Source organism: Enhydra lutris, unplaced genomic scaffold, assembly GCF_002288905.1.
Source record: "Enhydra lutris kenyoni isolate GAN:26980312 unplaced genomic scaffold, ASM228890v2 scaffoldscaffold8, whole genome shotgun sequence".
In the NCBI taxonomy this organism is placed as follows: Eukaryota; Metazoa; Chordata; class Mammalia; order Carnivora; family Mustelidae; genus Enhydra; species Enhydra lutris.
Window position 1 is genome coordinate 4,783,199 of NW_019154092.1, and position 14,354 is coordinate 4,797,552.

Here is a 14,354-nt window from a genome sequence, read left to right on the forward strand (position 1 = left end):
TGCCCCATATTTTCTTCTGGGACTTCTATAATTTCATTTTTAATGTAAGATTCATCTGGAAGATATGTTGGGATAACTCATCTTTTCCTCACAAAAATGCCACCATATATTAAATTTCTGTATATATTTGGGTCTTTCTGGAGTCCATTCTGTTTCCTTAATTTTTCATAAACCAATCTCACACAGGCCATCTTAATTACTGTTGTTATGGCTTGAAGTGGCCAACGAATCCCACCACCAGTTCTTCCCCACAGGTTTCCACTGACAGACGGGAAGATCAAATATAAGCTTCCTTGCTGCTATGTTGCTTCCTAGTACTTTCTGTCCTGAAGGAAGGCAGCAGCTCTGACAGGCAGCGGCCCTGGCCCTTAGCCCTCAGATGGAGGGGAGAAGGCCCAGAGCTGATTCCTCCTCCCGAGGGAGCTGGAGTTGAGGCTGGAGAGGGCTGCCTGCTCTCTCTCCAAGGGAGGGTCCTCACCTCTTTAGTGCTCCAGGGGGCCAACAGCTGGAGCCTCCCTCCCTCACTGCCTTTTTTTCTGCACTGTCCTGGGCACTTGTGCACAGCCTTGTTCCACATCAACATTAGAGTCATTTTTCCACTTAAAAAAATACTTTGTAGGTATTGTCACTGGAAACACATTAAATATGAGATCAGCTTAGGGAGAATGGACAGATTTAATTATTGGATCTTTTTCTTCAAAAGCAGATTCCACAATAATGCAAAATACGTATTCCTAATGAGCCTCCCATTCACACACTGAAATTGAGGAAAACGGTGTTTGGGGGTGACTGCTTAAATTCAACTTTGAGGGCATGTGGGTAGCTCAGTCAGTTAAGTGTCTGTCTTCAGCTCAGGTCATGATCCTGGGGTCCTGGGATCAAACCCCGCATCGGGCTCCCTGCTCCTCAGGGAGTCTGCTTCTCCTTCTCCCTTTGCCTGCTGCTCCCCCTGCTTGTGCTTTCTCTCTGTCAAATAAATACATAAAATCTTAAAGAAAAATCAACTTTGTAACTAAAGCAGTAATGATTGTTATATAATCCTCACCAAACTTTAGAGCAGTTAAAAGGACTTGTAAAATCCTAATAAAGATATACATTAAGTGTAGGGTTTTATCCTTTAAAAAAAAAAGGAGATGCTAGGTTGATGGAGGTGCCCTAAGGAAGGCTGAGGCAAGAGCAAAGATGTGGCAGCTGGACAGTCAGCTGTGGGCCCAGCTCCAAGCCCCATGATGCCACAGACGAGGGTCGAGGCCCTTCCCTGTGTTTGTGGAGAGCTCCCACCAAGGAGGGAGTGCAAAGCGTTCGTCGTGGGGGGACGCCCGCGGGCGGGCATGCGTGACCATAGCTGCAGGGTCCCGCCCAGAGGTGACGAGGGCCTGTGACCTTTCTCCTCTTCGAGCTTCCTTCAGTTCCCTCCAGGGAGACTTTCAAGTCTCCTTCATATACATTTTACACATTTCTTTACACATTTATTCCTAGGAGTTTTAACTTGTCTCCCACTATATTGTGACTGTCTGTTATTATCTTCTCATGTATGGAAAGACGGATTTTTGTATATCGATTTGGTACCAGTCCCAAGACTGAATTCTCTTGATGTTTACAATTTTTAAAGGAAATTATCTCGGAAACCCACATCAACACTGACATCACCTGGCTGAGCCATTTCACCTCTTGCCCTTGTCCACCTGCCCAGGGCCAACAGGTAGGCGTCCAGGGCCACACCGCGTGATAGCTGTGCTGTTGACAGGGTACCCTGCTCCTTACTCCGGTGCTGCTCCGTTAGCACCACTTGTTCGTGGCTCGAGACAGAAGTACATCATCATATTAGGGCACCTGGCTGGCTCAGTTGATAGAGCACATGACTCTTGATCCCAGGGTCATGAGTTCAAGCCCCACGTTGGGAGTGGAGCCTACTTAAAAAGAGAAAGAAAGAAGTACATCATTAAATACATATTAAACAAGGGTCCATCCATTCCTATGTTATTATGCATACATTCTTAGTATTTTCACATAAACCTACACACAGAGGCTTTCGAGGTAAACCAGACAGCCCTGGTCTCTGCCTTCATGGTGCTTCCAGTTGACCGTATGGAACAGACACTCAATAGAGAATTGTTCAACACTATTACCCATTAGTCACGGGGCCATCTTCCCTGAGGGCCTGGAAGGGAGCTAAGAAAGGTCCTCCTGTGCGGGAAGTGTCCCCCTGAAAGGGAGAAAGTGTTGGGAGGCCCATCCCGGGATGGGGTTGGGGTCGGCATGTGGCAGAGCGAGTGATGGGGAAGCCGGCTGGAACAGAGGACTGAGGGCATGCGTGGGCCCAGCAGCAGAACAAACTGGACTTTCTGGGTGTTTCAATAAAGACAGTTCCCCAAGAAGCTGCTGAATAACCAACTTCCAAGACTGAGGATAGAGTGCTCTGCTGATCGAGGTGTCCTCTGCAAAGCTGTGCCACAGCCCAGTGGCACTGGTGCCCTCTCTCAGCCCCCAGCAGGCCTACACCCACCCCCCACAGATCTAGGGGATGCCTGGGTGAGTCTGTTCGGATGACGGGGGTGTTTCTGGTGCCAAAGCTTCTCAGGGCCCAAGCCTCATGCACAGCCAAGCATAAGACTGCATTTCCACACACTGATCCCTACACAAGGGCAGTTATGTGGGTCAACCACAATATAAGGAGAATCTGGCTGAATCAAGCAGCACAAGGCTTCCCGTCCCACCTGAAGTCATAGGAAGAAGAAAGCTGCCTTAGGCAGTGTATGCCAAGCGTGCCTATAGAAGTCAACACAATCACTTTCGTGTGCTTACACACACCTTTCAAGGTAGGCGCTGGCTGTCGAAATGACAGTTATAAACATTCCAAGGAGGGCTCACCTAGCTCCTCCTTCACCTCAATGTCACTCTCCTCAAAGCTGGAGTCGCTCAGCTGTCAACTTCTAAATGGGTGCCCCATCAGGTGTATGCTACCGACCCCAAACACCCTCCTGTCTAAACAAGCCCATCCCTCTGGCCACCCCAGAAAAGTAACACAGACTCTCCTTCTGTTTCCCTTAGAGCTCAGGAAGCTCTAAATGCTTGCAATTCTTTGGTGTGCATTTGAAAACTTACAGGATTCTTGGTTCCAGTATGCCCAGATCTTTACTTGGGCGTAAAAGGGAGGGTCCATTTGGGGATTAAAAGAGAGCCATCTAAGCACTAAAGGATCTATAGTTGTTGGACTCTCTCCATCTGTTACATATAATGATTTACCAATGCAGCTGATTTGTATGAGCTTGTTCCATTGGCAATGGTTATTTTTTTTTTCACTAAGCATCACCATGTTAGGTATCTTCTGCCTCCTAACAAATTACCACAAACTTAGTGGCTTAATCAACAAGCATGTATGATCTCAGTTCCTATGGGTTAGGAATTGGGGGTGGCTTAGCAGCTGGGGGTTGGAGTCTCTCACAGGCTACAATCAGGGTGTTGGATGAGACTAGGGTCTTGTCTGAAGGCTCAACTGGGGAAGGGCCCACTTTCAAGCTCATGTACTTGGTGGTTGGCAAGATTCATTCACTGCCTTTTGACCTGCTAGATTGTACTTCGAGGCTTCCCCCAAGATTTCTTACCTGGTTTCTCATCAGTCTCTGGTAGATCGTTCCTCATCATAACAGGTGAACATTAACCAAGGGCTTCCTATGTGACAGGTAGCGTCTCAAGTGCCCTCTATGCACTGTCCCCCTTAATTCTCATCAGCTTTATTACAGAGACAGACCCTTTCTCGCCCGGCAGGGAGGTCTGGGAGCAAGAAGGTCAGAGGCCTTCCAAGCCCCTGTGACCATGTCTGCAAAAAGACTGGTGGATTGGTAGCAGGCTGTGGCAATAGGATACCTGCAGGTTTCTTATATTCCACATGAGTGAAACCATATAATTATATTTCTCTGACCTTAGCATAATCCCCTCCAGTTCCATCCACCTCAATGTAAATGTAAGTATTGATACTTTCTAATGGCCGAGTAGTATTCCCTTATGTATGCATCTGTATGTATGTACGTATACACACACATCCCCCACACCTTCATTATCCATTCATCTAGGTTCTTTCCACATATTGGCTATTGTGGACATTGTTGCTATAAACATTGGGGGTGCAGGTGCCCTTTCAGATCACTACAGTTGTATCTTTGGGGTAAATACACAGTAGTGCAATTGCTGGGTTGTAGGGTAGCTCTATTTTTAACTTTTTGAGGAACCTCCATACTGTTTTCCAGAGTGGCAGCACCAGCTTGCATTCCCACCAACAGTGTAGGAGGGTTCCCCCTTCTCTGCATCCTCACCAACATTGTTGTTTCCTGTCTTGATTATTTTTGCCATTCTAACTGGTATGAGGTGGTATCTCATTGGTATTGGTTTGTATTTCCAAGTGACGTGGAGTGTTTTTTCATGTGTCTGTTGGCCAACAGACCATGTCTTCCTTGAAGAATGTCTTCCTTGGAGAATGTCTGTATGTCTTCCTTGGAGAAATGTCTGTACATGTCTTCTGCCCATTTCTTGACTGGATTTTTTGGGCCTTTTTTTGGGTGTTGAGTTTGCTAAGTTCTTTATAGATTTTGGATACTAGCCCTTTATCTGATATGTCATTTGCAAATGTCTTCTCCCATTCTATAGCTGCCTTTTAGTTTTGCCGATGGTTTCCTTTACTGTGCAGACCTTTTTATTGATGAAATCCCAATAGTTCATTTTTGCTTTTGCCTTTGGAGACATGTCTAGCAAGAAGTTGCTGTTGCCAAGGTCAAAGAGGTTGCTGCCTGTGTTCTCAAGATTTGGATGGATTCCTGTCAAACATTTAGGTCTTTTATCCATTTTAAGTCTGTTTTTGTGTACAATGTAAGAAAGTGGTCCAGTTTCATTCTTCTACATGTGGCTGCCCAATTTTTCCAGCACCATTTGTTGAAGAGACTGTCCCTTTTCCATTGGATATTCTTTCCTGTTTTATTGAAGATTAGTTGACCACAGAGTTGAGGGTCCATTTGTGGGTTCTCCATTCTGTTCCGTGGATCTATGTGTCTGTTTTTGTGCCAGTACCATGTGGTCTCGATGATTACAGCTTTGTAATACAGCTTGAAGTCTGGCATTGTGATGCCACCAGCTTTGGTTTTCTGTTTTCCTTTCTCCTTCCTTTCTTTCTTCCTTCCTACCTCTCTCCTCCTTTCCTTCCTTTTTCTTTCTTTTCTCCTTCCTTCCTTCCCTTCTAGATTTTACTTGAGAGAGTGAGAAGAAAGAGAGAGCACGAGTGGGGGCAGAAGGAGAGGGAGAAACAGACTCCCTGCTGAGCAGGAAGCACAATTTAGGTCTTAATTTCAGGACCCTGGGATCATGACCTGAGCGGAAGGCAGATGCTTAACTGACTGAGCCACCCAGACACCCCTGGTTTTCTTTTTCAACATTCCTCTGGCTATTCGGGGTCTTTTCTAGTTCCATACAAATTTTAGGATTATTTGTTCCAGCTCTGTGAAGAATGTTGATGGTAGTTTGAAAGGGATTGCATTGAATGTGTAGATCACTCTGGGTAGCATAGACAAGCATAGAACAATATTTGTTCTTCCAATCCATGAATATGGAATGTTTTTCCATTTCTTTGGGTCTTTCCTCAATTTCTTTCATAAGCATTCTATAGTTTTTAGAGTGGAGATCCTTTATCTCTTTGGTTGGGTTTATTCCTAAGTATCTTATGGCTTTCGGTGCAATTGTAAATGGGATTGATTCCTCAAATTTCTCTATCTTCTGTCTCATTGTTTGTGTATAGAAATGCAACTGAAAACCATCCCTGAGTTTAACTGTAGACTAAAAACAGATGCCCTCTTACCTAGTCTCATTTCTGGACTAATTAAATCAGTAATGATGCACATTAATCATCCCTGAATCCTACGGAACTTTTTGCCTGCTAAAATATCTTTCCTGGCTGAGAAGCACGACTGTGTGTCAAATGTGCTAATAATCTGTGATCTCAGGGTTGCTTTACAACCAAAGGGAATCAAACTTTTAAAGACATATACCAATGTTACAATTTCTCTAATTACCACAAGAATAGTTTCTATTATCTTCAATTAGCACCCCAAGTCGAAAAATCAAGGTTTGGATCCCAGTCCTGGCTTATAGTCTGAGCCTGAGTTTGCTCATCCATGCCAGGCTATCGGGGCCATCCTGCCCTCCTGAGGCTCAGCACCATCCACAGCCTGCTACCGATCCACCAGTCTGTTCCCAGATACAGTCACAGGTAAGCGGAGACTAAAGCAGGATAAAGGCCTCTGACCCTCTCTCTCTCAGGCCTTCCTGTCAAGAAAGGGTCTGTCTCTATGAAGCTGATGAGAATTAAGGGGGACAGTGCATAGACCGCACTTGAGACACTACCTGCCACATAGGAAGCACTCAATTAATGTTCACTTATTATGGTGAGGAACGACCTACCAGAGACTGGTGAGAAACTAGGTAAGAAATCTTCGGGAACCCTGGGATGATGTTTACTGGGGCTGGTGAGAAGCATGGCTGGGCTTTTGGGTCAGGACAGTGTGCAGAGAACCTTCCAGAACAATGAATGCGGTCAGTCATATCATACATGGGGCTGACCAGGTCTGGGGATGTAGTGATCAGGATGGAAGCCCAGGCCTGTGGTCACACAGAGCTAGCATTCTTGAGGGAGATAAGTAAACTAGTCAACAAGTATATAAGAAAGAGACAGGGTTGTAATGTGAAGCAAGAAGTGTGATGTGAGATAGTTAGGGAGGGACTCTCCTGGACACTGGTCAGGAAAGGCCCCCCTTGAGGAGGGGAGGAAGTAGCCATGCCAAGATCTGGGGAAGAACTTTAGAGGCCAATCGTCCAGCAGGCAAGAAGGCCCTAGTGACTGAGTCAGGAAACAAAGGCCACAGAGCTGGTGCAAAGTGGTTGGAGAGTAGATGAGGCCTCAGGGGGAGGCAGAGAGGCCAGAGGACCAGTAACCTCCTAGGCCAACAAGGAAGTGAGTGTGGACTCAGACAATGTGTAATGTAATTATGTATTTTAGGCAGGGGAGCTTTGGCTCTGGTCTCCATTTTTATCAATGTAACTCTGCCTGCTGGTGGAGAAGGGCTTCCTGAGGCAGGAGCACAAGCAGCAGTGTGGTGAGAGGACTATGGCAGCAGGATGAGAGTGAGGATGGTGGCATGGGCTATAGTGGCCACCCCTGGACACAGACTGAAAGACTTCTGTGAGACACGTTCAGTAGAGTTGATGGGGATGAGGGTAAAACACCCAAACCTACGGTTTTAGCTAAGAAATTGGATGGAGAGTGAGGACATCTGTGAAGACGAGGAAAGCTGGAGAGAACATCTTTGAGGTAGGAAGGAATCCAAAGTTTGAGGTGCCTATTCGAGAACCACCTGGAAATGTCCCGCTGAGTCTGAAGCTCAGAGAGGGTAAGACTCAAGGTTTCGATCTGGGAAGGAATGGGAAAGAAGGGGGACCAGCTTCTAGATGGAAAGCTAATTAGGGAAAGTAGATATGGTAACTTTGCCTATCAGATGCTCTTCCACACTGCAGATCATAGTGAAGGGAGCCAGTGGTCACAGCTGCTTTATGGCAATGACTGGCTATAGTCAATCACTAGTTCACGTTCAACTGCTCTCGAAACTCCAAGCATCCAGCTTCCAAAACACAGAGGCACAGGAAGAAATGAATATCCATAAAGGCATATGGTCTACAGGAGAGTCATTTCAAGTTTTTCGTTTGCTTAACAATGCCCCCCCCCCTTTTTTTTTTACCTCCTGAGTATAATCTAAAAGGCAGAGTGATCGTTCCACAGAAATGTAACAACCCTGAGGAACTGAAAGACCATGGCAAACATTTTTTAAAAAGCAACACTGGGGCACCTGGGTGGCTCATTTGGTGAAGCGTCTGCCTTCAGCTCAGGTCATGATCCCAGTGTCCTGGGATCGAGCCCCATGTTGGGGGGGGAGGGTGTCCCTCCTCAGTGGGGAGTTTGCTTCTCTCTCCTTCTCTGTCTCTCCCCCCAACTCATGCTCTCTCTCTCTTGCTCTGTGTTCTCTCTCAAATAAACAAAATCTTTAAAAAAATAAAAAAGTAATACCATCATTTCAAAATTTTTGAGGCTGAATGTTATCAAATTAACACATTGAAGCATGAAGTCACCCACATTTGATGTATAAAATCCAAATTGGAGTAGGGCAATATCAGTAACAGCAACAACTGTTTAACTTGTGTTAAAATATAATGTTTTTATTATTTTATATTTTATAAAATGTTTTTATATTTTTTATCTTATAAAATGTTAAAAAATGTTTTTATAAATTTGATTTTTTAAAAGATTTTATTCATTTAACAGAGAGAGAGAGAGAGAGACAGTGAGAAAGGGAACACAAGCAGGGGCCGAGGGAGAGGGAGAAGGTTTCCTGCCGAGCAGGTAGCCCAATGCAGGGCTCAATCTCAGGACCCCAGGATCACAACCTGAGCCAAAGGCAGACACTTAACAACTGAGCCACCCAGGCACCCCTATAAATTTGATTTCTAAGAAAGAATTTCTAAGCAAGAGAAAATAAGGTAGAAGAGGAAAGAAAAAAATTTTTTTAAAGATTTCTTATAGAGAGAGAAAGTATGTGTGCAAGTGGGGGGAGGGGGCAGAGGGAGAGAGAGAATCTCAAGCAGAGCGCCATACTTGATGTGGGGCTTGATTTCATGACCTGAGCTGAAACCAACCAAGAGTTGGACGCCTTAACCAACTGAGCCTCCCAGGCGCCAATCCCCCCCTTCTAAGGATGTATTGATTTCAGAGAGAAAAGAAATTTGTTTTTCTACCTCCAGCTTACCATCACTGGTTCCAAACTACTGCAGACTGAAGCCATCCAGGAAGCTTCCTGCATGTTCCAGTCTTTCTGCTCCATCAATAATATCCAGTTGTGGTCACCCAAGCCACCACACAACTGCTCACAATCTGGGATTTTGCTGCTCCCACCAACAAGGCTGTTAGCTGGGGCTCAGGAAACTTTGTCAGGAGACTTAACAGTAATGGTTGAGAAGCAATTCATCATCATGGTCCTCCTGGGTAAAACCAAGTCTGTGTCACGCCTTTTCCACCTCACAGCTCAAGATGCCACAATAGGGTACTTCTGCCCCCTCGTCAACTCACGGTCTCTCCACCAGCACCTGCTTGTAGAGCCTTCCTTCTATGAAGGGTTCTGGAGCAGCTGTCCCATTTAACTTTAATTACAATAAATGCTATTTTAAACTACATCAACCTCTCCAATGTATTTGCAGAGAATATGAATTCCCCTACTTTGGAGAAAAACACTTTCTTTAAAAGTACACTTCCTTTCTAGTCTGGGCAATTAGCTAAAAGACAGAAGGACCAGAGAAGGGATTTCTTAGAAGAAAGGAAACTGTGTAATGGAGGAAAAAAAAAAAATCACAAAATAGACCCAGCAGCTTGAGAAAATAATTAGCAGAATAAAGCAATATTCTGATTTCTGTAAGACATCATATGAAAAAGACAGGTTCAGTGGAAATTACATTTATTTCTGGGTATACCACATTAAAATATACACCGTATTTGTTCAGAGTATCATAATCAATGCAAAAATAGAATTCTCTTCTCCTCCATAAAAAAGTTAAGTACAATACTGTAGGCTACATACATGATATTTTAGTTGGGTCTTCAGTATTAGCTTCTCAAGACAAACAAACCAAAATCTAGTTAGACATATCAAGTCAATCTTACAAAATATATACAAAAGAATATCGTAGTGTAAAAAAACAAAGTTACCAAAATATAACTTATGTAATTTACTTTACACAAAAGGTATCTAGATAACTTTTTCAAGAGCTTCACCCATTAGCCGAATAGCAACACTCTTGCCTTCATCTGTTTGGATAACAAGCAAAGCTTCAAATTTGCCCACTGCCTTTGGTCTGAACTGCACAGGCATGTTGATGTAATGCTGGGCTCTGTAAAGAGAAAGGAAAGGTCACTGTCCTGAAGCTCCGACAGCATGAGCATTCCCTGCCACCTTCATAAGCACGATGCACAGCAGAGCGCGCAGTCAGTTTTCATGAAAGAACTTAGTATTGTTACTTTCCATTTAAACTGGGTTCTCATTTCTTTGATGCTATTACTAAGAAACTGGCCAAGGAGAGGATAATCTAAAATCAGATTTAAATAGTATTGCATATATATTCCTGGCTACCCAACAAAAGAAGGGAGAGAGGACACCTGACATATCCTGCCCGTCTTCCCCCAGCAGCATACTCATACTACATATATCTATATATATGTAGTATATATCTATATATACTACATATCCTATATGTACTATACTACATATACTATACTACATATCCAGGAAGGATAGTAGACCAACCTGTCCCATGCCCACCAGTAACAGGGCAGGGCTGTACAGGTTCTGCTCCAGGACCGTTAGGAACTTTTATAAAAAATTTTCTTGAAAATTTCAGATTACGTTTGACCCTTGAACAACACAGGTTTGAACTGAGCAGTCTGCTTACCTGAGGATTTTTTTTTCTCAAAAAAGTGTAGTACTATAAATGTTATTTTCTCTGATTTTCTTGATCACATTTTCTTTTCTCTGCCTAATATAAGAATATAGTACATAACACATATGAAAATATATTAACTGACTGTTACTGGAAAGGCTTCTGGCCAACAGTGGACCATTATAAGTTAAGTTTTGGGGGAGTCAAAAGTAAACCACAGATCTCCCACGGAATGGAGGTCGGTGCCCCTAACCCTCGCATTGTTCAAGGGTCAACTATATATAGAGGCAGGTAATGAGCACCCTGTGTTTAAGACTATTATGTTGGGGGCCTGGGTGGCTCAGTTGGTTGAGCATCTGCCTTTTGATTTTGGCTCGGGTCATGATCTCAGGGTCATGAGATTGAGCCCTGTGTCAGGCTCCATACCTGGCAGTGAGTCTTCTTGAGATTCTGACCCTCTCCCTCTCCCTTTGCCCCTTCTCCTGCTCACACATACCTTCTCTCTGAAAAATAAGTCTTCTTTAAAAAAGTATTATGTTGGGAAGTTTTTGTTCATAAAACTAGGTCCCAAGAAATTTACAAATAAACCTTTATTCCCATGATGAATGAGACCACAAATATTTTATCACAGCCTATGTGATGTCACTTTTAGTCTTAATTGTCTTAAGTGAAAATTAATAGCTTTTGACTTTCCTCAGAGGGAAGGTACTTCATCCCTAAGTCTCATCAATAAACACGTTTTAAAGTTCAGCAATCAGAACTGATTTATGCTTTGTTTCCAGTATATTTCCTGATAAAACTCAGTACAGTGTTAGCTTTTGGGTGTACAACTGTAGTGGGCTAGAAATTTAGAAAACAGTTTTAGTATTTCAAAGCCCTTTCCCTGGATATTTAAAAGCAGAATTTTAAAAATGTATGCACACACACACAGTTTTTAAAAGTCTGGGTTATTTTCCCCAAATGCATTATATCCTAATTTCCTGTATCAAAGCTAATGTGCCTTTTTATTTTTTATTATTTTTTTTAAGTTTTTATTTATTTGACAGAGAGAGAGAGAGAAAGAGAGAGATCACAAGTAGGCAGAGAGGCAGGCAGAGAGGGAGGGTAAAGCAGGCTCCCTGCTGAGCAGAAAGCCCAACTCGGGGCTTGATCCCAGGATCCTGAGATCATGACCTGAGCTGAAGGCAGAGGCTTTAACCCACTGAGCCACCACCCAGGCGCCCCTAATGTGCCCTTTTAGGTTTTTTGTTGTTGTTGTTTTGTTTTATTTGACAGACAGAGATCAGAGGCAGGCAGAGAGAGAGGAAGCAGGGTCCCTGCTGAGCAGAGAGCCCGATGTGGTGCTCGATCCCAGGACCCTGAGATCATGACCTGAGCCGAAGGCAGAGGCTTTAACCCACTGAGCCACCCAGGCGCCCCCTAATGTGCCTTTTTAAAAATGGTACCTAGTCCTTAGCACTGACAAACTACTATTTTATCTTTCATGTTGGCATTTCAGCACCCAGAACAATGCACAATTTGCCAACTTAAGAGGCATAAGTTATAAGTAACTTATGAATTACTAAAATAAAGTATCCTGAAACAAATCTGACAGACCCATCATTAACAAATTTTAATATGGAACATAGAACTGTTCTATATTCAACTGAGAACGTGTTTTTGGATTTACAGATACTCTGAATAAACTAGAATGCAATTTAGAAAGAACTGTGAATTTACTAAGCTCTAGAACACTACCTGATGGATGTTTTAAACACAGTACCTTTTAGTACCACAGTACTATTATCTCTTTAACCTCTCTCTCTTACACACACACACACACACACACACTTAAAAGGAAAAAGGCAGAGTAAAGTATGCTGTAGCCAGAGGAAAGGTCTCGTTCAAAATCCCTCACTATCTGAGGACTAAAGTTAGAACAAAGACACAGCCAAGAGGGAAGCAGGAGCTGTGGTAGAGCACTCTAAACCACATCCTCAACTATATGCCCCCATCTACAGAACCTACAAAGTATATAAACCAGGTTTCTTCCTTTTTTTTTAATTGAAAAGGAATACTCTGTGTAGGGAAAAAGGAGCCCATTAGCACAGTCAAGATACCATCATTACCAAAGAAAGTGAAAAGGAGACAAACTCCTTGGCTCCTGCATGTTGGTAAGAATGATGGCTCAATGACAGCACTGTCCCTGGCTGTGACCTCCCCCTGGGATGACCCAGCAGGGTCTGGCAGCTCAGCAGCAGGAGCCGGCCAGGATGCTGGGTGCATGCAGATGTGGGCACAGGAGATGGGAAATGTATTCCGATAATGTCTCAGCAGATTAGACTCGAATAAAACAATAGGTGAGCAGAAAGAATGCTTTTCAGGGCTAAGTGGGAACATAAACGAATTCTTTTTACAAAGCTAGGATAGAAATGATCACCTGGAACCCCAAAAACAAACTTTACAAAAAATTGACAATCGGGGTTTCCTTCCCCTATTACCTTCTTTATAATCTACTGCCTTAAGGGGGCTATATCCCTAATATACATCCATGCTCCCCACCTCTGAACTAGGCAAAACCTCTGTGGCCTCTGGAGGAAGCTCTCCTACTTCTGTGGCATATCCCAAAGGCCTCAGGCCACTTTCACAGTTCAGTGTGAGAACTTACCCCGAGCAGCCCTGTCAGGCCTCACGACTGCCCTGGGGAAGGTGCCTATCTGGAGTGAGGCACAGATCACCTCAGGTTCTCTACAGATGACTATAAGTCACAGTTTTACTCTGGAAGGCTGGAGTTTATGGTGTCGTAGAGCAGAAAGTGATCAATGAACAAAAACATCACTAATGCAAAGCTGGGAACTGCTTCTCAGATTCTCAGAACAGATTCCGTTCCACCTGCCAAGGCAAGCTAACCGTTGCTCTGAACCAGCATTTGTATTTCATGAGCCCCTGTGCAAAGTCAAAGTGGGATAAACACAAAAGCACTAACCATTACAGTAAGAACAGGCAGCACTATTTCAGTTTTGTGGTAAAAATTTTCAAGTGAGGGGCGCCTGGGTGGCTCAGTGGGTTAAGGCCTCTGCCTTCAGCTCGGGTCATGATCTCAGGGTCCTGGGATCGAGCCCCGTGTCGGGCTCTCTGCTCAGCAGGGAGCCTGCTTCCCTTCTCCTCTCTCTGCCTGCCTCTCCACCTACTTGTAATCTCTGTCTGTCAAATAAATAAATAAAATCTAAAAAAAAAAATTAAAAAAAAAGAAAAAAAATTTTCAAGTGAGATACTGTAGCAAAGTTTTGCTTCCTCTCCAAAGCTGAAAGAAGTTGTTCTCAAGTATAAAGAAACCAGCTTTTCTGCTGAACTTTATGTAAAATTTCAGCCTATGGAGGGGTCTTGAGAGAAGTTTTCTGTGACCTGGGTTTACTTCATTTGGTCTTCTTACTCATGTGTTTAGCAGTGCCCACCTACGGTAACACACGGTCTAACATCACCAGTCCTCAATCAGTCGGGCAAAGCCTCATTAACTGGAGGCCCACAGGCTGCTGGGAGTCAAGAACTCAAGACTGCAGAAACTAGAAAATGTGCAGCTACTGGTTTTTTACAACTTAGGGCCTTTCTCTTCCACGTGGCTGTTGAAGGGATTAAAGGAAAAGCAAAGGACACAAAAACGTGGCATTCCATTAAAATCCATGGGGTTGGTCCTGACGGACCTCACCAGGGATGCTGGCTGAAAGGAAGGCATTGTCAGTAACACCCGAGATGCTACCACCTCCCAAGTGCCCCCGAGGGCTAGACGCTAACACCAGCACATCGCTTATGTCCTTCTCCTAATGAACCCGGGCTGCCAGGAGCGCGGTCGTCTCTCA

General features: G+C 44.0%; 1 protein-coding gene across 2 annotated transcripts in view; it reads right to left on the minus strand.

Moving 5' to 3' along the window:
- Nucleotides 1-9,529: 9,529 nt before the first annotated feature.
- The window catches only part of LOC111142378 (centrosomal protein 192), a 133,159-nt gene continuing 128,334 nt past the window's right edge, over nt 9,530-14,354 (minus strand). For both annotated transcript variants that reach the window (XM_022495402.1, XM_022495400.1), the window contains exon 44: nt 9,530-9,972. In XM_022495402.1, the coding sequence (XP_022351110.1) occupies nt 9,831-9,972 (142 nt within the window). In that variant the 3' untranslated portion in view covers nt 9,530-9,830. The remainder of the gene's footprint in view (nt 9,973-14,354) is intronic.